The 22,350-nt window shown below is 50.5% G+C and overlaps 2 protein-coding genes across 3 annotated transcripts in view; one reads left to right on the plus strand and one right to left on the minus strand.

The window, feature by feature from the left end:
* The first annotated feature begins 1,281 nt into the window (after positions 1–1,281).
* ACY3 (aminoacylase 3) lies at positions 1,282–10,191 on the plus strand. Its single transcript, XM_069066511.1, has 7 exons — positions 1,282–1,521; positions 3,513–3,762; positions 4,334–4,529; positions 5,182–5,272; positions 6,466–6,573; positions 7,265–7,374; positions 9,985–10,191. Exons 1-7 carry the CDS (start codon positions 1,500–1,502, stop codon positions 10,189–10,191), a joined length of 984 nt encoding a protein of 327 aa, XP_068922612.1. The 5' UTR covers positions 1,282–1,499.
* Positions 10,192–10,577: 386 nt separating this feature from the next.
* Positions 10,578–22,350, minus strand: part of LOC138144929 (aldehyde dehydrogenase family 3 member B1-like) — a 29,217-nt gene continuing 17,444 nt past the window's right edge. Inside the window, exons 3-11 of one of the 2 annotated variants that reach the window (XR_011164045.1) lie at positions 22,039–22,149; positions 21,292–21,412; positions 19,042–19,127; positions 18,142–18,223; positions 16,970–17,356; positions 16,539–16,705; positions 15,981–16,080; positions 14,764–14,845; positions 14,109–14,245 (exon numbers count right to left, since the gene is read on the minus strand). Coding sequence is in view for 1 of the 2 variants with exons in the window: in XM_069066510.1 (XP_068922611.1) it covers positions 14,052–14,245; positions 15,981–16,080; positions 16,539–16,705; positions 16,970–17,356; positions 18,142–18,223; positions 19,042–19,127; positions 21,292–21,412; positions 22,039–22,149 (1,248 nt within the window). In the remaining variant the exon portion in view is untranslated. Of the gene's footprint in view, positions 14,246–14,763; positions 14,846–15,980; positions 16,081–16,538; positions 16,706–16,969; positions 17,357–18,141; positions 18,224–19,041; positions 19,128–21,291; positions 21,413–22,038; positions 22,150–22,350 lie in introns of both variants that reach the window. The other variant, XM_069066510.1, reaches the window with a different exon arrangement.

A 22,350-nucleotide genomic window follows, 5' to 3' on the forward strand; every position in this document is an offset into this window, starting at 1 on the left:
GAAAGAAAGAAAGAAAGAAAGAAAGAAAGAAAGAAAGAAAGAAAGAAAGAAAGAAAGAAAGAAAGAAAGAAAGAAAGAAAGAAAGAAAGAAAGAAAGAAAGAAAGAGAGAAAGAGAGAAAGAGAGAAAGAAAGAGAGAAAGAAAGAGAGAAAGAAAGAAAGAAAGAAAGAAAGAGGAAAGAAGGAATGAAGGAGAAAGGGAAAGGAAGGAAGGAGAAAGGGAAAGGAAGGAAGAGAAAAAGAAAAAAGACAAAGAAGACAAAGAGAAAGGAAGAAAGAAAATGAAAGAAAGAAAAAAGAGAGGGAGGAAGGAAAGAAGGAGAGAAGGAAGGAAGAAGGGAGTTGGATCAGTCAGTAAATATTTATTAAACCTCTACAATGTACCAGGCACTGAGGCACGCCTTGGGCATTTGCACTGACCTGGAACCTCACCACAATCATCCCTCTCCACTCTCATAACGTCTTGTGAGGGAAGCTCACCCACTCGTTACTCACGACCTTAAGAGGGGTCCCAGTAAGCTTGGAGAAGTGCCAGCTCAGAACCACAGCACAGAGTCCCAGGTTCAGGTTTTAGACAACCGGGTGGGACGCCAAGCATGGGAGACTAACAGAACAGTGGGGAAGCTCCCAGGGTACCTGTGCCCATCGCTGCTTCTGCCTCCTGGAAGGCGAGAGAGACCTAGAATCTCTGAATCTGGCAAAACTGGGTGGGGGAGGAGCTTGGCCAGGAGAATGGATGCCCTCAGTCCTTCCCATCCCGGCCACCTTCCAGGCAGGGACACTCAGCTCCTGCCAGTTCAGCACTGGCACACACACGGATACACAGACTCACAGAGTGAAGTTCTGTAGTACATTGGGCTAGGCTGGGCATCAGAGGAATTTGGAGAACTTAAAAAATACTGTGTTGGGTAGTCCAGAGAACCCCACTGTGACTATTCTATGGAGGCAGCCTGGGCTGAGGAAGAGCCCGGGCTTAGGGACAAGGGGCTTGCAAACTGCTATTCTCTCAACAGTCAGGGACTGTTCCCTTTACCTCTTTGATGGTATTTTTAGTTCTTTCCACTTGTCTGATATAAACACTAGTGGTCACCCCAATCCCCCCTCCCCTCCTGCAGCCAATGTAGTTTCTCTTCTCCCGAAGGGCTGATGGTAAGAAATAGAAGAGATGTTTTGCCTTCAGGGAAATGGAAAAGCTCTGCTCCACCCCGCTCCTTTCCCTTTAACTCAGCTCTCAGTTGACCTGCCCACTTCTCTTGGGCTTGCCCACTCAGGCAGTGTAGAGGACATCCAAGTTTGGCAGGACACTGAGCCTAGTCACTCAGTAAAGAGGCAAGAACAGATCCTGGGGCCAAAGTCTCCCCAGCCCATCCCCATCAAAATCCAGTGAACTCTGGGCAGCTGCTGGAGACACAGACAGTCTTTAAGCCCTCTTCTCAAACCTGGAGCTCCAAGAACGAGGTTCCCAGAGAGAAGGAGCCTCAGTGGGGGCTGGAGAAGCCAATGGTGGACAGACTGAGCCCAGGTCAGTGCTGAGCCAGGTCTTTTCTGGGCTTTAGTCTCCTGGCCCCCTGGCCCCTCTTCCCTCTCTCCCTGCTCCTCCACTTCCTTTTCCTTCCATTCCCCACCCTTCTGTGCCTTCTCTATAACTCTCCCACTCACTAACCCTCTGCCTTATCTTTCCACTAACCCCTTCTTTTGACTCCTTCCTCCTGCTCCTGTCTATCCACTCTCCTATCCTTCCCTCCTGTAGCAGCAAGCACCCCAGTGTCCCCAGGGTTGCTGCCACCACAGGTTCTTAGATCTGCTTTGTTAAAGGAAAGCAACTCAAAATGGGTTAACAAGCTTACTTTAATCAGTCAAATATGTATCGTTTACCTAGTTCAGGGGAAAAAGGTCAGCACCCCGAACTTCAGAATATACAGGCAGAATTATCAAGACAGAGAAATAGATCAAGTAGACAGATCTCCAAACTGTCCAACCATTACATCCATACCAAATCAATGTCTGGGTTTTTCAAAGCCGAGGGGGGGCTCTCAACAACAGCTTCCCAGAATCCAGATCAAATCATAGAACACTTCTCAAAGTGAGCCCCCAAAACAAAGCTACACATCAGGGCTTACATAGCCTGCTCCTGGCTCAGAGAATGTAACCTTATTGACTTACTGGCCAATCAAGAAGTATCTACTGAAAAACAAGCCTCCCACCCCAGGCTCCAGGTACACTTTAGCCTAGGGGCAGGGAAGATCTTTAAAATTTACATTCCCATTACACCTCCCCTGATCCTCATCCTTCTACCCACAGGTCCTTCTGTCCTCTTCCTCAACCCATGCCCCACACTCCTTCTGTGCCCCATCTCCCTGCCCCTGCAAAACAAAACCAATGCAATGAAAATTAGAAGGAAAGCAGAAAATTGGGGGACATTTTTTTACAAGTATCTATGATAAAGGCCTCATTTCTTAAACTGAGTCTAATTTATAAAAATAGAAGTCATTCCCCAATTGGCCAAATGATATGAAGTTTTCAGATGAAGAAACCAAAGCTGTCTATAGTCACATGAAACAGTGCTCTAAAGCACTATAGATTAGAGAAATGAAAATTAAAAGAACTCTGAGGTACCACTTCATACCTATCAGACTGGCTAAGGTTACAGAAAAGGAAAATGACAAATGTTGGAGGAGATGTGGGACTGGGACACTAAAGGACTGTTGGTGGAGTTGTGAACTGATCCAACCGTTCTGGAAAATAATTTGAAACTATACCCAAAGGGTTATAAAACTGTGCATAATGTTTGTACCAGCAATACCACTATTAGGTCTGCATCCCAAAGAGATAAAAAATAACCTATTTGTACAAAAATATTTGTAGCCACTCTTTTTGTGATGGCTAAGAATTGGAAATTGAGAGGATGCCTTGATTTGTCTGAACAAGTTGTGGTATATTGTTGTGATGGAATACTGTTGTGCTATAAGAAATGATGAGCAGGATGGTTTCAGAACAACCAGGAAAGACCTACAGGACCTGATACAGAGTGCAGTGAGCAGAACCCAGAAACACTGTACATATTAATAGCAATATTGTACAATGAACAACTGTGAATAACTTGGCTCTTCTCAACAATGCAATAACCCAATGAACTCATGATGAAAAATGCTATCCAACCCTCCTTTTACAGACTACATAATATATTAAATTACTGCTTAAGGTTACCTAGAGAGGAAGTATCAGAGATGGGATTAGAACCCAGAACCTCTGACTCCAAACCCAGTACACCTCCATTGAACCCTCTGCCTCCACTGGTCCTAACCCTACTCTAAGGTACTTGTCTCTCTTGGGGCACCTGCCTTTGGGGGCTTTGTCAGCTCTGAGCTGCTAGAAGGCAGGGCAGGGCTAGCTGGGGACTACCTGGGGCTCCCTTTACTGGTGTCTAGGCCCCTCTTTGTCCTAGCAGCTGCCTCAGGCTACTTAACCTCTGGGGACAAGGATCCAAGGGGTAATTCCCCTTTTCTATTCCAGGTACAGGCTCCAGGATGTACTCAACACCCTCCATCAGGCATGAGCTAGACCGTGTGGCTGTGATGGGGGGCACCCACGGGAATGAGCTCTCGGGTGTCCACCTGGTGAAGTATTGGCTACAGGACCCTTCTGAACTGCAGAGGGAGACCTTCACAGCCATCCCCTTCCTGGCCAATCCAGACGCTGCAAAGCGCTGCACGCGCTATGTAAGCCAGGACTTGAATAGAAGCTTCACGAAAGCCTCCCTTACGTGAGTGGTGCCTCTGGCTGTGTCTAGGCCTTTCTTTGACCCTGAAAGAAGGAGAACCAATGACAAGCCATCAGGGAGGGGGGTGATCTGTCCATCCTGCAGCTGCCCGCAGCTCCCAGGGCCTTCATTTCACTCTAGTCTGAGGGTAGGAGAATTCCCGACAGTAATCCTTAACTTGTCAAATTGGCTCAGCCCCATCCCGTCTGAGAGACGAATTCTTTCCCACTTCACATGACCCCAAAGGATGACTCATTCATACACGCACTGCACTAAATCCAACAGCTGACGATCTGTGGCTCCCAGTGGAATGGGAAAAATCACCTCCCAAACTCTTTTCCAGGTAATGTTTAAAAGCAAGTGGGACATCCATGCAGAGCAGTTATAAATCAACGATCACAGTGTATTTGCATAAGACAAATTATCACTTAAAACAGAGTCAGGATCTTAGGAGAGACTGTGTTTTATTAGGTGAAAATGAAAATGAAATCAGTAGTGTTGACTTTTGTAGCCAGCCGTGAACTCCAGTTAGCTGCCTTCCAGGCAGTGACCGCATTCTTTTCTTGCCTCCCAGAGCCAAGGGCACTCAGGGTGACCTTTATGAGGTGAGACGGGCCCAGGAGATCAATCAGCTATTTGGTCCGAAAGGCTCGGCTGATGCCTTCGACTTCATCTTTGACCTTCACAACACCACCTCCAATATGGCGGCCTGCCTGATCTCAGACTCTGAGGAAAATGTCTTCACTATGCACATGTGTCACTATATCCAGGTCCCCTTCCCATTACCTTTCCTCACCCTCTCCCACAGTGTGGCCCTCGACCTTCAGGGTCTGGCTAGAGAGGAGCCAGGCCTTGGTTCTCTGTGATGGGCTATTCCCCAGAAGGACGAGGACCTAGCTGGTCCAAGCACTAAGGCCATCGATTTAGAGGTGCAATCTCTAATCGAGTTCCCTCATTTTATAGTGGGGTAAGCTGAGGCCCAGAGTGAGTACCCCCTAAAACCAGGGATCCCCCCCAGGTCCTCTGACTCCCTTTCTGCTTCACCATATGACCGGCCTCCCTCGCCTTATTCCCTTTATGTCTCCTCTTCTCCTATGCTTTCCCTTCCTTTCAGTGGGGCAGGAAAAGCCTTAGACTTGAGAGGCAGGAGACATTCACTCATTCATTGCTTCAATTATCGAGTGCCTTCTGCCTCTTCCAGTACCCTCAACCCCACCTTCTTCCTTTCCAAACTGCTTATCACTGCCCTGAAAGAAAGGTAAGGCAGATGTAATTACCCCATTTTACAGATGAGGAAACAGAGGCTCAGAGATAGGAAGCCACTCATCTCTCTTGGCATCTGAACTCTGACAGATGCAGGTCTAAAGCCCAGGTCTCCTGAGAGCCAACATGTGGACCCACCTTTGTTCCTTTGCCTTTCAGAAACACACTCGGGGGCCGTGTCCGATCTTTCTATATGGTTGTCCTGGACAGGAAAACAATTCCCTCCTGTCAGTTGCTAAGAATGGCCTGGGTATGGCAAATAGGGGCCCCTAGTAGGGATGGAAGCAGTCTAGAACTTGGGCTCTCTGTCTCCCATGGAGCCCTGGGGTTGGGGTTCCTTAGGGTATATGTTTTGGGGGTTGTGGATTCCCTCGGGGCCTTTACTCTCTGGGAAAAGGGAGATGAGAAAAGATGGGCTCTTGGAGATGAGGTTCCTGTGGAAAGGGGGCATGAGAATTTTTGATCCTAGGAGGCTAGGGTCTTTGGGAGGGGCAAGAAGATGGGGAACTTTAGAGAGCTGAGGTTTCTCTGTGGGAGATGAAGGGAGGTCATAGCTCTGGAGCTGAAAGGGACCTCAAAGGTCATTCAGTCAGGCCCACTCATTTTATAGATGAGGAAACAGAGGCCTGATAGATTAAGGAACTGGCCCAAGGTCATACAACTTGTAAGCATCAAAGGTAGAATTGTAAAGCAAGCCTTTGGCTTGTGGAGTAAGCAAGACCTGAGCTGAAGTCTCACCTCAGACATATATTCAGTGTGTGATCTCTCTGAGCCTCAGTTTCCTTCTCTGTAAAAATGAGATAATGGTATCTCTCTCTCAGGGAAGTGGTAAGGCTCAAAGCAGGCCACTAGAGAAGATCAGAGATCCCTAGGCAAACCTCATCTTAAATCCCTTTCTAAATGTGGGCACATTCCTGTGGCTGTGCTTGTTGTCCCTGGGTACATCCCAAAGAAAGGCCTCTTAGGCTTTCACTCCAACTCCACAAACATTTATTCAGGCACCATGTGCTGGGCTCCATGCTAGACATTCGAAGACAAAAATAAAAACAGCCCCTGCCCTAAAGGATCTTTGTTCCTTTGCTGGGATGCAGTTTGTCCTAGGGAATCCAATACAGACAGAAAGTAATTTCCCCTTGGGGGAGGGTTTGGCAGAGGGACTAATGGGGAGGAGAAAGATGGGGCAGGGAAGGCTTTTTGGGGGGGTGGTACTTTAGCTGAACTGGTAAGGAAACTGAGGGATATGTAAATTGGAAGGAGACCTTGATGTCTCTGGGGGGATGAGGTGCCTGAGTGCTTGGGGGTAACTATGGTCCCAGGGGAGTTGAAGTCCCTCTATGGGGATGAGGGGATGTAAACCCCCTGTCTTGGGGCAGTCAGGTTGCATGTGGTGTGTATATGTGTTTATGTCCCTGTTTCTTATGAGTGGGCTGCCTTTCTCCCTAGGCCTGGAGCTGGGCCCCCAGCCACATGGGGTGCTTCGAGCTGATGTCTTTTCTCATATGAGAGCCCTGGTGGCTTGTGGTCTAGACTTCATTGACCTCTTCAACCAGGGTAAGTGCCACAACCCCTCCCTACAGGAATCCTTATCCCCTTTTGTGCCCCCATGTCCCTCTGGAGGCCGGGCCACTCTGCTGGGCTCTCTAGGCTAAAGGGTGGTGACAGTGGGAGGGCCTGACCCCCTGTCCTGCTCCAGGACAGCCTGAATGGACCTGCTGATGGCCCCAATCCCTATGCCGAATCACCGCCTTTAGTATTTGCTAGGACAGGAATCTGCCGCGAGCAGGAGGGGGACATGACCAAGTGCCGAGGGGAGAAGGAAGCCTTGGGAATCCTCCGCCATTTTCATGTTCATTCATCTGTCCATCCATACCTCCATCCATTCAACAAGTGCTGATTAGTCTAGTTTGAGAGGAAGCCTGTGCTAGGTCCTGGACATGCAAAGAAGCTTCAACAGAAACCTTGTCTTCAGGGAGTGCCCAGCCTAATGTAGGCAAGATAAACATGTTTGTTTGGACCCGTGAGGCGGGGCAGGGAGCTGGCGGTTTCTGTGGCCTCTGTCCCTCACAAATCCATTGGAAAGGGCATGGGAGCTGGTCAGAGGGCCTGGGTCTGAGTCCCAGGAGCTGCCCCAACTAGCTGTGTGACCTTGACCAAGTCTCTTGCCTCCCTTCTCCCACCTGTGAAACGAGGGGGCGGGCCCTTCCATCTCTGATGCCTGTGATTCCCATTCTCTCCCACTCAGGTACCTCGTTCCCTACTCTTGACATTGTGGTTTATAAGGTCATAGAACCAGTAGATTTTCCTCGGTCTCCTGGTGGGGAATTGCTGGGACTCATCCATCCCCAGCTCCAGGTGAGTTCTCAGTGCTGGCCAGAGAGCTGTCAGGGCTTTGTGGGAATACCAGGTGCCCGCTGAGGATGGAGGTGCCCCACAACTGAGTCCCCCTCCCCTTCTTGACCTTCTGTTCCCATGTACCACGTGTCATCTCCCACCTCTGTGCTTTTGCAGCAGCTGCGCCCTAGCCTGGAAATTCTCCCTTCTCACCTGTCACCTCCTGCTTCCTTCTGATCTCCCCTTCTCCAGGAGGCTTTTCTCACATCCTCCCACAGGCCCTCGGCACACAGTAGGCACTTAGGAAATATGTGTTGGTTGGCTGGCTCACTCATTGCTTGGATTCTAAGTTGGCTCCTCCCTTCCTGGCCTTCTGAGACTAGATCTCAGTCTGGTTGTGGACAAACTCTGTTTTAATAAGAGGAATAACAGCCAGCATTTATAGAGCCTTTTAAGGTTTGCTAAGCACTTCACAAAAATGTTCTCAGACCTTGGTGGGGGTGTGTGTGCGTTCGTGCTATTATTATCCCTATTTTAAAAATAAGGAAACTGAGGATGAGTGATTTGCCTAGGGGTCACACAGATGGTAAATGTTTGAGGCTGGATTTGAACTAAGGTCTTTCAGACTCCCAGAGCAACAGTCTGCCCCAACCAGCTGCTTCTCCTTCCCTTGAGCTTAATGAGACAAGGTGGGAATTGGAAAAACTCTGGTGAATGCTGTTCTACCAAGGTCAAGGGTCATTTCCACCCTCCCCAATTTCCTATTTCCCACCCACCACCCAACTACCACAGCCCGGCTGTGAAAAATACAGAAAACGTATCCATGTAAACAAATGGAGAGGAATAATTGCCTGCTTGTGGGGAGGGTGAGGCAGCACACTCGTTTTACTGAGCGAAGAGTTGGGACCCTGGAGTGCCTTTATTAAGTAGCTGCAGGTAGGTAAATCTTTTCCCCAGAGTTGGCCAGTACAGGTCTTTAGGGGACCTGCTTTAATGAATGGGTAGAAGTAGCTTTTAATTAGTCCCCCTGATAAGATTCAATGAACTCAGTTAACTTTATTTATCACTTGAAGACTTACTTCTGGGGCACTTGAATCACTGTGAGAGGCTCTCCAGACGTCCAAAGTCTTGCTTCTGATGCCCATTTGCTCAGGTGTCCAGAGTACCTGAAGCCAGTTGCAGCCCAGCCCATCTAGAGCCCCTGGATTGTTCCCGTTTCCTTTGAAAAGTGGCTGAGGGGCATTGAAGCCTTTAAGCACATCCTATGTGGCAGCACTTTGCTAGGCAGTGAGGATCCAAAGACCAAAAAATTAATCTCTGCTCTCCAAGAATCTATATCCTGTTGGGGAGACAACATGTAGTCATAGAAATCCCCCAATTGAATGTAAACTCCTTGAGGGCAGGGGTGCTTTCATTTTTGTCTCTGTTCTACCCAATGCCTGACCTAGTCCCTGGCTCCTAGTGAGGCCTCAATAAAATGCTTGTTGAGTGATTGATTGAAGGGCCCCAGTAGCATCTGGGAATCACAGATCTGAGTGGGAAAGAATCTCCAAAGCCAAGCAGCCCAAGCTCCTCAGTCATCAGATGAGGAAGCTGAGACCCAAGGACATGAAGTCCCCTTTTCCAGGGTCATACAAGCAGGTGGGAGGCAGATCAAAAAGGGTCTTAAATGTCAGGCTGAGGATTTTATATTTTATCTTTGAGGCCAGAGAAAACAAATGAAGACTTTTGAGTAGAAGGTAACACAGTTAAGCTAGAGTTTCATCTCTTTTAAAAATAGAAATAAAGCATATATATGTACACACACAAACACACACACATCCAGTACAACAGCTGAAATCACCAGGAATGATATGTAACCATAATTCATCACCCTTGGACCAACGTGGCAACAGATCTTGACCTCAGGCTAGGCATCTTCTTGCTGGCACATCCTTGAAGACTTTGGGGGTGAGGGGGAAAAGCCCCACCTACCTTTAATCCCCAGGGTTTCCTCCATAGCATGGTAGAATGTTGTAAAGACCCTTTCTAGTCCAGAAAGAATGTTAAATTACATTAAACACACTAATTATTATAATTCATCCAAAACCCCCTAATTATTAAAACGTGTTAGCATAGGGCCTTATGGTTTCCTGTCCCCAGGATGCCTTGCCAAGCACACTCAACCAGTCCTCATAATCCCAGGAGGTGGGCCAAGCCCCTTATCCCAGTTTTTCAGAAGAGACACAGTGTGGCATAGTGGGCAGGGAGCTGGTTTCAGAGTCTTCTGCTGCTACCAAGAGCTGTGTGGCCCTGGGCAAGTCACTTAGCCTTTTTGTGTCCCTGGCACTCTCTAAGACCATAAGGTCCACAGAAGGTGCTGGCCTCCCACCAGGGAATTCCCAAAATCATAGGATGAGTCCTTATTCTTTTACAGAAAAGAGAACCAAAACTGAAGGGGGTTTAGGGGTCTTTTCAAAGCTCACACAGTGAGTCAGGGCCTCAGTGGGGTCCCCTGATTCCCAACCCTCCTTAGCACTCTTTCCATTGGACTTCTCTGCCTCCTGCCCAGTGGAGAACAGCTTCCAATCCTCTCTTCTCAGTCCAGCCTCAGTACTGGGGTTTCTACTGACACTCATCTCCTTTGCTCAGGACAAAGATTTCCTTCCTCTGAAGCCAGGAGACCCCATTTTTCAGCTCTTCAGTGGAGAAGAGATCTTCTACGAAGGTGATGCCACCATCTACTTGGCCTTCATCAATGAGGCCGCCTATTATGAGAAAGGAGTGGCCTTCTACAAGACAAAGAAGTGCACAGTTTCCATCCCACCTCTAGAGGCCCCAGTGGCATCAGCTCCCTGACAACTGAGGGGCCAGATCAAGTGTGGACAGCCCATGTAGGGGAGCAGTCACACTGATCTTGGGAGAATTGTGAACTGGCCCAGTCATTCTGGAAATCAACTTGGAATCATGCCCCCGAAGCTATTAAGAGTGATTAAACAACTCAAAATCTGGCGGAAACGAATGATGTAAATCAGAAGTTAATAAAGCATTAAAAAAAATCAAAAAGGTTCAAATCAAGGTCAAGAAAAGAAAATTACAAAAAAATATCCTCCAATTCAAAATGAATGAAAAGCATGAACAAAGTCAAATTTGAGTTGGTGTTAAAGACTGACCTCAGTATAACCTGTCACCATTACAAATTGCTAGCAGTATTTGAATATCTGTTTAAATTTGAAATTAAACCATTTTTGTGCAAGTTAAAAGTACTGTAATGTTATATTTTAACATAATTTTAATTATGACATAAGTTGGTTTTCAAATAATCCTGCAATTTGGGAAAAAAAAAAAGAGTAATTAAACAGACCCTTTGGCCCAGTCGTTCTTCTGCCTGGACCCTCTTGGACTTGGGGTAGATCCTTAGGTATCCCCCTTCCAGCTGTCAATCCAATGACTCTGGGCTTCAGAGAAGCCCCTGCCCACTCCCAGCTGAGCAGGAGCCCACTGCCCCATACCCATCGCCCTCCCCAGGTAACTCCAATCTGTCAGTCGTCAGGAGGCATTGGCTAAATGCATTCTGTGTGCCAGGAACTGTCTTAGCTCCAGGGATAAAGAGGAAGGCAAACACAGGGTCTGCCCTCAAGGAGCTTACACACTAGATGAGATGTAAATCATTTTGCACATACGAGGTCTATGTGGGGTAAAGGGAAGCTAATTTGGGATGGGGGGGGGAGAAGGACGACAGCAAGTGTAGAAGTGGGGCTCTGAGCGGAATCTTAAAGAAATCCGGGGAAGCCTGAAGATGGAGGTAAGAAGGGAATATGACAGGGATGGTACACAGTCAAGGCAAAGCTGTGGAACTGGCAAATGGAGGGTCAGGTTCAAGGACCAGAAAAAAAAAAGCCAAGGATGTAGAGGAACAGAGAATGTAAAAAGACCGGAAAGATATGAAGGGACCAGGATGTGAAGGGCTTGGAAGGCCAGAGGGTCTTACGTTTGAACCTGGAGGTAATAGGAAGCCACAGGAGTTTATCGAGTGTGTGGGACATTGTTAGACCTTGAACTTCAGGAAAATCACTGCCAGTTATGAGGAGGATGGCCTGGAGTGGGAGAACCCTGGACTTAGCTAGAGACTGAAACCATGATCAGACCTGCACCTAGTGTGTCCCAGAGGGGCTCTGGGCTGCCCATGCCCATCCCTATCGCTGTGGCCTTTACTGGCAGGTCAGGGTCTCTGCTTGTCCCCCTAGGGGATGGGATGGGAGTGGGTGGGGAGGGGGTTTGTCTAATGCTGCAGCTCACAGCCTCAAGCTTCTTTTGTCTTCCTTGATCTTCTCACTCTCCCTCTCTTCTCTCTTCCCCAACTCCTGTCTCCCTCTAGGTTTTATATAAAACCCACAACACAACAGTCCCTCAACCAAACAGAACAGACTTTCATGGCCACTGCAGTTCAGTCAATGACTTCCAAGGACTTCTTCCATTGAGTCTAAAGTTTCGATAGGCTATTTGGATAGAGCTGTTGGCCATGATTCACACTTCTGGTGGGATTGATTCAAACAAAGATGTGTTCTCCCTTAATAGGTTATCAGGTTTCAGCATCTTGACATCTTAAATGATTTACTCAATGGACACCCATCTTTGGCTTCAGACCCAGCCTCTATTCTAGCCATAGAATGAACCCTGGTCTCTGTACCTTCTTCACTCTAGTCCTGATCTTGACTTCTAACTCAGCTCCCAATCTGCCCCAGACTGAGCCCTGAGCCCTCTAAGTTATCTCATGCACTCTTTCAAATAATAAAGATTCATCATGGTGGTGAAGCAGGAGCAGCTCAACCCCCAATATTGTGATGTGTCAGGCTCTATGACAAAGGCTCTCGAGCAGAGTCCAGTCTTCCTATGAGACAGAAACAGTTCAGCTAAGAACGCCAGCTGAAGCCAGAAGCAGGAATCAGATGCTTCATAAGCTCAGTCTGTTTGGGCCCAGCGCTGGACAGAGACCACATGAGTCTAGCGAGGAGTAGAGACTGCACGAACTTGTACACACACACACACGGCAGAGGCTAGACTACACGCCTTCTGCTGCTATCTCCTTCACCCCTGTCTCACATGGAGAGGTCCCTCTTATCCTTATGAGAGGGGCCGGCCCTTTTACATGCTCCCTTGGTCCCTTCCCCACCTCTTTTCTCCAGCAGACTGCTCCCATCATCTCTACTCTAATCAACAATCACTCCCTAGGTACTTATTCCTTCTTTGTTGCCTACCAACACATCCACGTCTCCATCCTTTCAAAAACAAACCAAAACAAAAAAGCAGACCCTCACTTGATCCCGCTCCTCCTTCTGCACTGTTTCCTTCAGAAAGTCATTGATTCTCAGTAACTCCCCTTTCTCTGTCTCACTCCCTTCTGAACTCCCAATAAATGCTTGTTGATTGATTCATGTAAACGTTCTTTATCTTCCCATGCTGTCACATGTTCAAGGATGGTCTTGGTTGAGGGACATTCAATGGAGATGGGGGCTCAAAACAGTAAATTTGAGTGGGTGGTGGGCCAGGAGAAGTTCTGGGACCCCACACGTAGCAATGGGATGCTATTGGTTGATTGTTGTTTGGAGAGAAAGGCAGAAACTAGAAAGGCTCTGAGTATGAACCCAGTGATGGGCTACTGTCTCTCCCATTGTGACCAGGTAGTGTTGAAGATGGTGACTTCTTAACAATAAGTAAGGATCTAAGGGTTGATTCCATTTCTGCACTTTCTAGTTTGGCCAAGACATCCTTTATTACAGCTGTCAGGGATAAAGAATTAAAAAACAGACCCAGTCTGAGCATCCTCAGAGCTCTGGAAGGAGCTCCTCTATGTATTGATAAACAGGAAAAGTCATCCACAGGGAGAGGACCGGATAGGCAGAAACAGACAAAGCTGTGTTCACCACTCACAGAGCTGCATTTGTGACTGGGACACTCTTGAAACAAGGAACATTCTTGACAGGAAAATGAATTTACTGCATTCTGGTGCAAATACTTGTTATTGTTATGCCCAGAGGCAATGAAGTTTCCCATGGGAAATTCTTCACATTGCTTTGGGAAAGCAGAGTCTAACCCAGGCAGCTTGGTACAGTGAAAAGAGTGAGAGGAATGGGTTCAAATCCTGACACTACCACTACCTACATGACCAACTATCCCTTTGCAGTAATACCAAAGTCCCCAGAAGCATGGCCAATGGGAACCCCAGAGTCCTGGTTCCACATAAGTCACTGGGGTTATGATCTGTGTTGGGGAGATGACCTACAGCTATGAAAGCATGGTTCCCTGAAGTGGGTGTGACAAATGACATTGGGTATGTGAGAAAACAGTGTGGTGCAATGAAAAGGGTCCCAGGATCTGAATTTGAATTGCGTTTCTGTCATTTGCTGCCTGTGTGATCTTGGGGAGTCCCGTGGCCTTTCTAGCACTCCATTTTTCCATCCATAAAATGGTAAGGTTGGACTGCTGGCCTCCACATTCCTTTCCAGAGCTGGATCTGTGATATGACAATCATTTGTAAGCACATTAATACCATCTTAATCTTTCTCCCCAGGCCTAGGGCCAAGCAGGTTACCATGATGGGGCTCAGGCAGGGTATCTGAGGTTGTTGAGAGGCAGGGAATAGAACACCCCAGACAAGTGGGGAGGCCTGCCCTCCCCAGCCTGCAGGTGTGGGGAAGGTCACGGATGATGGGGGCAGTTCACAGGATGGAGCAAGGCAAGCCCAGCTTGTGCTCCAAAAGCCACACCAGCAGCCGCTGGCGCCCCGGGGAGTAGGGCGGGTATCGGATCTTGTTGATTATCTCCAGTCGTGGGCTACAAAGGATGCAACCTCGCAGGTGGGAGAAGGTGTCAAAGGTGAACTTGCCGTGGTATTGGCCCATCCCGCTGTGACCTACAACACGAGGCAAGGATGTGGCTGAGCCCGAGACCTTGAAAACCATGGACAGCTCCCTTCCCTCAGCCCTCAGGGAGCCAGACCATGCCCTGCCCAGAAACATCCTAGAGCCGTCTGAGACCCGAATCATTAAAGCTGGGGAGCCCATTAAATGCAAACTCAAATGTCTGAGATGGAAAGAACATAGAATGTCAGATTGGAGAGAATCCTCAGAACTCAGAATATCCGAGGTGGAAGGAATCTTAGAACCCAGAATGTCAGATCTTGAAGGGACCTTAGGACAGAGGATGTCTGAGCTGGGGAGGGCCCTAGGACATAGAACAAAACATGCCAGGGCAAAGAGGGACAGCAAAACACGCAGAATAAAATGCCAGAGCTGAGGGGGCCTCAGAGATCCAATGGCCTGATTTTACGGGAGAGGAAACTGAGGCCCCCAAAAGACGGTGGCACAGCGGTGGGGGGAGCTAGGATTTGAAGCCACCCAGATATCTATCTGCCTGGGGTCATTCCACCACCTCTCATGGTGACCTCTCCTCTTTGCTGCCTCATTCCGGGGTCTCTTGGGGGATCAGGTATTCTCTCCAGGAGGCTCTGGATCTATGATGAGGAGGAGGACAAGGAGAGGAGAATGTGACATTTTTAAGGGTCATTCGTCCATGGACAAGAGGCCAGCCTTTCAGGAGGGGGTGGGGGCCCTGAGAAGTGTCTGGGGCTCAGGCAAACGCAGAGACACAGGATCTGGCCCCAGTGGCACGAAGGGGAAGGTTTGAGCAGCAAGGCCAGGGTAGAATAGGCTGAGAGGGGCCAGTGGAAGTTGAAAGCATGCGGTGGGAGGACAGTCTTTACATACTAAGCTTGAAGCCCAGAAACATGAGTCAGGAAAGTCGGCAGGCTGCCCAAGCTACTTAGCAAGCTCCATGCCTTCTCTGGGCCTGTCTCCTCCTTCTGTTCGATGAGGGAAGTGGGCAAGAGGATCAATCTCCAAAGACCCTTCCAGCTCTGACTCCTCAGCTCCTAGGCCCTGATCTAAGCCCTTGACGCCCTAAGGAAATGGCTGACCTGCAGACAGTATGAGGTTTGTGGGTTTTAGGGGGAAGGAGAGCTAGGAGGGAAGGGCCATTAAGGGGTTAGGAAAGTTTGCTCTCTAGAGAACAGGAAAGCTGCCTTCTTGTCTCCACTTGACTTCTGGATATCCCATCTTTCATCTCTCCAGGGGCCCAAGGCCCCTCAGCAGCCCCAGCCTGGGATCCCCAGGGGCCTGCTCTGACCCTCTCTTATTCTCACACATTCGTCACCCCGCACTCTGGCCTCATAGGGCCCTGCTCTCAGCTGGGTTCCTCTGGATCCAAGGGGTTCACCACACTTGGGTGCAGGTGATAATCTAACCAAGGCTGGACTCTAGCTAGGCAGCTCAGATCCCAGGATGAGTTCTTGCCTTCAGGGTACACGGAGGGATCCCCCCCAGGCTGAGCACTGCCCTGGGGACAATCTGGGTCCCAATCCTGGCCCCTGACCAAGTCCTGCACCTGAAGACAGAATGGCCCCGGCTTGGTCTAGACTGAGATCTGAGCCAGAGTACAGGGAAGGCCCTGACCTCGGGGCCGGGCCTGGCCCAGTCCGAGCCTTGAGCCCCAGGACAGACTGAGCTCTTCCTTTTCCTAGCCTTGGGGACCCTGAAGGGAGCAGGGGCTATGCCCAGCTGAGGAGGGCACAGACTGAGGCTGAAACATACCAATTCCCCCAAAAGGCATAGATGTTATCGTCATAAACATGAAGCCGTTGTTCCCCCCGAAGCTGCCACTGCTGGTCTCATCCAGAACCTTGTTCACCACCTGGAAGACACAGTCAGCAGCCAGGAGAGGCAGGGCGGGGCTGGAGCCCTGACATCATCCAACCAGACCAAAGGGAGAGGTTCTGAACCTCCCTGGCCTGGCCTGGCCTGGCTGAGAAGCAGACCCAGGCGAACCTCCCCTGATCCCCATGATTAGGGGCGGAAGGGCCCCTTGAGAAGATCTCTCTAACCCCGCCTTCACCTGCTACCACACTTAAAAATATTCCAAAGCAGGGTCCTCCTGGACCTTTGGCGACAAGGGCTACTGCAGAGGGCAGGAAGGGCCAAGCTAGCTGAGTGAGGAAGCTTCAAGGATGCCCCTCCCAAGGTCAGTGCGGGGAGGCATCCGCACTGGAACAGGTGGGCAGCCTCACCCCGCCCCCAGGCCTTCCTCTCCTCTCTGGCCCCACCCTCCAGGGTTGGCCCTGCCCCTTCTGCTCAGAGCCCTGAGCCCCTTACCTTAGAATCATTGGAGAAGGCATACAGGGCCAGGGGCTTCTCTCTCTTCCTGATGAAGGCAATGGCCTCCTCAACACTCTGCACATTCAGGATGGGTAAAATGGGCCCAAAGATCTCCTCCTGCATCACAGGGTCCGTCTCCTTCACATCCACCAGCACCGTGGGGGCTGCCTCAGAGCACAGGGGAGACCTCAGGCCGGGGTTCTCAGAGGGACCCAGGGCAGGGGAAGCCGGGGTGGTGGGGGTGTGAAAATGTCATCATAGGGCAGGGGCTAAGGCAATGCCTGCTGGGCCATGGAGACACCAGGAGTGTGAGGGTCACCCAGAGGTCAGTGGGGACAAGGAAAGCTGCCCACAGCTTGGCTCCCTGCGGCTCCTATGGAGTGACCAGCACCAAGGACCCGGGGGAGGGCAATACAGGGACCACTCACCAATGTAGCGTTCCTGCTCGTCTGACTGGCCACCAATGGCTGCCCGGCCATTGCCCAGCAGGCCACAGAGCCTGTGGAAGTGCTTGTTATTGATGATGCGGGCCAGGTCTGGGGAACTCTGGGGATCTTTCCCATAGAATTGGGTCACTGCCCTTTGCAGGGCAGGCAACAGCTTCTCCTGTGTCTCCCGGCTGCACAGGATGTAGTCTGGGGCCACACATGTCTGTCCCGCATTGAAGAAACGGAACCAGGCCACACGGTTGGCCACGTTCTGGGGGTCACAGTTGTCATCCACATAACAGGGGTTCTTACCTCCCAGCTCCAGAGTGAGAGGGGTCAGGTACTTGGAGGCAGCAGCCATGACGATCTGCCCTACCCGAGGGCTTCCTGGGGACAGGTGAGAAGCCCTTCCCTTTGAGAAAAGGCCCACCCTGGGTCCTGGGGCCCCCTATGCTCACTGTTGTATGAACATGTTTTACCAGGTGGTCTCTAAGGCCCCTCCCAGCAGTGACATTTTGTGTTTTAAGGACTTTTCCATCTCTGGAATTCTCTGTTCTGTGTTCCTCCTGGCTTTGACATATCCTATGATCCTTTGTTTCACCCCCATTGCTAGTCATGCTGCCCCTTCCTGGACCTCAGTTTCATTCTTTCAAATGGGGAGAATCTAGCTTGCCTTCTCTTCCTCCCTCCCTCCTTCCACCCCAAGGCTGATCAGCTGAGAAAATAAGTGTAAAAATGCCCTGAGCTGTGCCAGGCTCTGCACCTCAGTGCTGGTGAGAATGCTGGGGGTGGGGACTGAGCACGGAGCTGCCCTGCAGAAAGAGCTGGGAAAACAACCTTCCCAGAGTCCTGCTGGGCTCTTCCCCCACTGTCTGAGTTTTCTGTGTACAAAATGGGCGGGGGGGGGGGGGGGGGGGGGGGGAGGAACCAGCTGCTTTCTAAAGTCTTTCTCAGCTTTAAAGATCTGTGATCCATTAAGGGTGGGGCCTTGGGTTTGAAAGGAACCACCTCCTTTTTGGGACCTGCCTCTCTACTGTCCTCTACTGGTCCCGAAACCTCCCCTCCCCGAGCCATTGCACCCAAGAGGAGACAGGGGAGGGGTCCAGGCCTCAGATTGGAGTCCCATTTCCCAAGCCAGGTTGCCCAGGCCAGGCTGCCCAGCCCCAGCTCACCTGTGAAGAAGATGTAGTCAAATTTGTTCTTGAGCAGAATAGTGGCCTCCTCAGGACCTCCCAGCACCGTGGCAAAGCAGTTCTGAAACCCAGGATGGAACTACCCATTCCCAAGAGCTCCTGGCCTGGAAGCCCCTAGCCAGGATGACTGGATCTTCTCCCCAGGCCAGTGCCCAGAGGAAGGAAGGTGACATCCAATTTAGGGATTGAAGGACCTCAGGGAACATTCTGGATGCAGCTCCCCACTTTACAAAGGAGGAAATGGGCCCCCAAAAGTTCACTGACTGCCTACTGTCCCACAGAGATTAAGGAGGAGAGGCAGAACTGGAATTCAGGTCCTCTGCCTCTGCCTTTAAGTTCAATGTCCTCAGAATGGCTGAGAGAAAGCTCATGAACCAAGTATGGAATGGCTAGGGAGGAGAGAAAATCAGGAGCAAATCCTTTCAAGGGAAGGGAACCCCCTGAAGGCAAGGGTTGGAGGGAGGCTGTTGGGGAGATAGTGTGGCTGGAGCCTGGAGATCTGTCTGGGCTACATGGTCGTAGTGTCATAGACAGAGCTGGAGGGGGTCTATTCCAATCCTTTCATTTTACAGACAAGGAAACAGGTCCAGAGCCTCCTTCACTCCAAAACACTTGACTCCCACCCCTTCACCACCACCTTGCTTTACCCAAGAGATTTCACTGAATTGAGGGTCCCAAGGAAAGCCAGGTCCTGAATTGTGTTCCTCCCCTTGCCTTGGCCAACCACTCCAAACCCCAAATGTCCCCTTGAGAAGGAACCAGAGGGAGAGAGGCCACAGCCAGAAAGGAGGCTCCAAAGGTCTGGGGAATTCTTTAAAGGGAAGGCTTCTGAGGCCTCAGGCTGGAGAGGCCCAAGTTTCCTAGGTTGGGCCCCCTCACCTTGTCCAGGTATTGGGGCAGCACCTCAGCAATGACCTTCTCCATGCCCTTGCTCATTTCCGAGGGCTTTAAAACCACACAGTTGCCTGCCAGGAGGGAGGGTGAGAAGAGACAGGTTCTGACTCCTTCCTCCTTCTGGGCTGATGTCCCCTCCACCCTTTTCTCCGGCTATCCCTTCCCTGCTGTGCTCTCCCCACCTAAGTTTTGTCAGCCCTGCCCCCACCACTGCCAAGAATCTCCCCCAATTCTTCCTGGCCACGAGGAGGAAGGGGGATGAGTGGAGAGGAAAGGGGAAGGAGCCTTCCTGATTCCAGAGTGGTTCAGGAGATCCAGGCAAAGACTGATGGGCATAAAGAGAGAGGGACAGAGAAGGGATGAGTATGTAACCCAGGGCTCAAGTCTGGACCATTGGCAGAAGACTCTATTGGTGGAGAAAATGATGGGGCTGAGATAGACAGAGAGCTTTGGGAAAGAGAAACCTTCCTCTTTCTTGCTTTGGGAGTTCCCACTGCTCTTTGGGACCAAGTGCAGCACAAAAGAGAGAGAAGACTTTGGAAAGCGATATGTAGGGGAAGTCAGCTCCTCAGCAAGGTCCTGATTTTCATTTTGTCTCTTGAGAGACTTAGGGGAATTTCCTCTTGGATGAGATCAAGGGCACTGTCTATGTGTCTCTCCCCTCCTCTTCTCCCCCTCCTCAAGTCTCTTTGTCTCTCTCCATCTCTGTCTCTGTTTGTCTCTGTTTCTGTCTCTGTCTCTGTTGATATGACATATCTCCCTCTCAGTGAGAAAATTCATTCACTCTATTATCTGACATATTCTCCTTTGTAGACACCCTTGGTGGTGGTGCAGTGGTTAGAATGTTGGACCTGGAGTTGGAAAGACCTGAATTCAAATCTGGCCACAGACACTTGCTATCAGGATGACTCTGGGCAAATCACAGTTTTCTCATCTGTAAAGTGGGGATAATAAGAGCCCCTCCCTCCCAGGACTGATGCGAGGATCAGACAAGATCCTGTTGGAAAGCCATTGGGTATATGCTGATTTTCCATGCGATGCCGAGCTCCAGGAGGGCGGGGACTTTCTTTTGCCTCTTTTCGGGTCCCTAGGGCTTGGCACATAAAATAGGTGCTTCATAAATTCTTATTGATTGGCCGACTGAATGGATGACTTCCCTGACTTCTGTTCGGATGGGTTACTTGGGATGGTCTTTTCTGTGACTAGCATTTGGTGGGAAGGGGTCAAGCCTTTGGGTACAAGCTTAGGGTAGCCAAAGAGGAAACTCTCTAAGGACCAGGAAAGTGACTTCAATCTAGTCTAGCAATGTTTCTGAGGGTAGATAGATAGGCTTCCAGTCTGGCACTCTTCTCAGAAGAATGGAGTAGCCAGGCTCCTGGCTCCTTGGAGAGGGGTGGGACAGATTCCTGGGCTAGCTGTCATAGCCTCTCTGAAGGCACACCTTCTGCATGTGAGACAGACGTGCACCAGACTGAGATGGACACGAGACCAGACTTGCTGGGAGAAAGCAGGGAGCCCTGACTTTGAGACCCATTTCTTTTTTTTTTTTAAAGCAATCAGGGTTAAGTAACTTGCTCAAGGTTACACGATTATTTTGTGTGTGTGTGTGTGTGTGTGTGTGTGTGTGTGAGCCAAGTATCTGAGGCCAGAACCAATCCCAGGTCTCCCAACGCTGGGGCCGGTGCTCTTATTCACTGGCCATTTGAGACCCATTTCTAAGGAGTTGAAGGTTTGCAAGCCACTTTCCTTCTAGGAATTTGGGGGAAGGATGGCACACAGCCCCTTCAGGAGACAGTGTAGGGTTGTGGTTAGAGGAATGGACCTAGAATCAGGTAGACCTGGGTTCAAGTCCTGCTCCTGTCCCTCACTGGTCATGTGACCCTGAGACAGTAAGTCACTCCTCCTCCCAAAGTCCCAGTTTCCTCATCTGTAAAATGGAGCCGCTGTGGGGCTCCAATGGGATAATGGGTATGAGGTGGTCTTGAAGGAGCCTGGAGTTAGAGCTGGGAGTGCCCCTCATTTTACAGAGAAGGAAACAGAACCAGAGACAGAAGTGACTCATGCAGCTAGGAGTACCTGAGGCCGTGCTCAGCCCATTGCACCACACTGGCCTCAGTGTACCCCGTCAGCCCCTGTGGCTACAGGACAACAACTGCCCCAAGGGCGAGGGGAACGGCCTGTGTCAGGGAGCCCCAGGAGGGACTGGGCATCCTCTGCCCATGGCCTACTTCTTACCTGCAGCAACGGCCCCCACCAAAGGCACCAGTAAGAGGTTCAAAGGGTAGTTCCAGGGGGCGATGATGAGGGTCACACCGTAGGGCTCCTTCCGGATGAAAGCTGAGTCCAGTTGGGTAGCCTGGAGACAGGGGAAGGAGACAGAGAGGTCCCTGAGGCGGATCCAGATGTACATCCCAACCCCCCAAAGGAAATTCAGGAACCCAGACTGGAGAAGGGGGGTAGGAAGGAGGGAGCTGCCATCCTTCCCTCTCCCCCTGCCCTCCTCACTCAGGCAGTGGGAGGCTGGGAGGAAGGGAAACAAAGGGACAGGGGATAGGTAGCCCAGGGCCAGGGCCCAGTGACTGGGGCACAATCCTTCCATCTTAGAGCAGGACCGTACACAGCCTCTACCTTCATAGGCTCCCCAAGTAGTCCTGAACCTGCCATTTGGAGACGTCTGATGAGGGGAGCTCACTGCCCCCAAGGCAGCGCAGTCCACTCTTGGGCCATTCTTATTGCTAGGAACCTTTGGTTCAAATGGCCCTCACTTCCGGGGCCCAGGGGCCTTTCAAGATGCCTGCTGCCTGTTAGCTCTTCAAGGGGCTTCCCCAGCCGTCTTTCTTCACCCCCACCCCAGGGGGCCCCAGTCACCCAGAGGGACAGCAGCAAATGGAGGCCTGGGAGCCAGCTCCGGCTCTGCCCCACACTGAAGGAGGACACAGCGAGGCAGCCACAGGGCCCTCCCTCTGCTCCCTGCCTACTCACCAGATTCTTCTCAACCCGCTCATCCTTCATCCAGGCGTCAAGGTTCTTCAGAGCAAGCCTGATCTCACTCTCACACAAGACAATCTCGGAAATATCAGCTTCAAAGGTCGGCTGGAATGACAAGCCAGCCAGTGTTCAATGCTCTTGACCAAACCCCCAAGGGAGGCGAGGGGAAAGACACGGGCAGGGGATGGAAACCCAGATCAGGGAGGCCAGAAGGGACGTTAGAGGTCCTCTAGTCCAGTCCCCAAATTTGGCCTGGGGTGAGGAGAGTTCCAGCAATCCACCCAGAGAGGGCAAAGGACTTGCCCA

The sequence above is a fragment of the Petaurus breviceps genome, unplaced genomic scaffold, assembly GCF_028583685.1.
Source record: "Petaurus breviceps papuanus isolate PSGF00001 unplaced genomic scaffold, PetGlider_PUasm1.0 90721, whole genome shotgun sequence".
Lineage (NCBI taxonomy): Eukaryota > Metazoa > Chordata > Mammalia > Diprotodontia > Petauridae > Petaurus > Petaurus breviceps.

Bases quoted from the DNA above. Each gene is read 5' to 3' on its own strand.
- ACY3 (XM_069066511.1), top strand. From the start codon at position 1,500: ATGGTGGACAGACTGAGCCCAG. The intron at 6,574-7,264 runs GTAAGTGCCACA...TCTCCCACTCAG, and splicing joins CATTGACCTCTTCAACCAGG to GTACCTCGTTCCCTACTCTT. The intron at 7,375-9,984 runs GTGAGTTCTCAG...TCCTTTGCTCAG, and splicing joins TCATCCATCCCCAGCTCCAG to GACAAAGATTTCCTTCCTCT.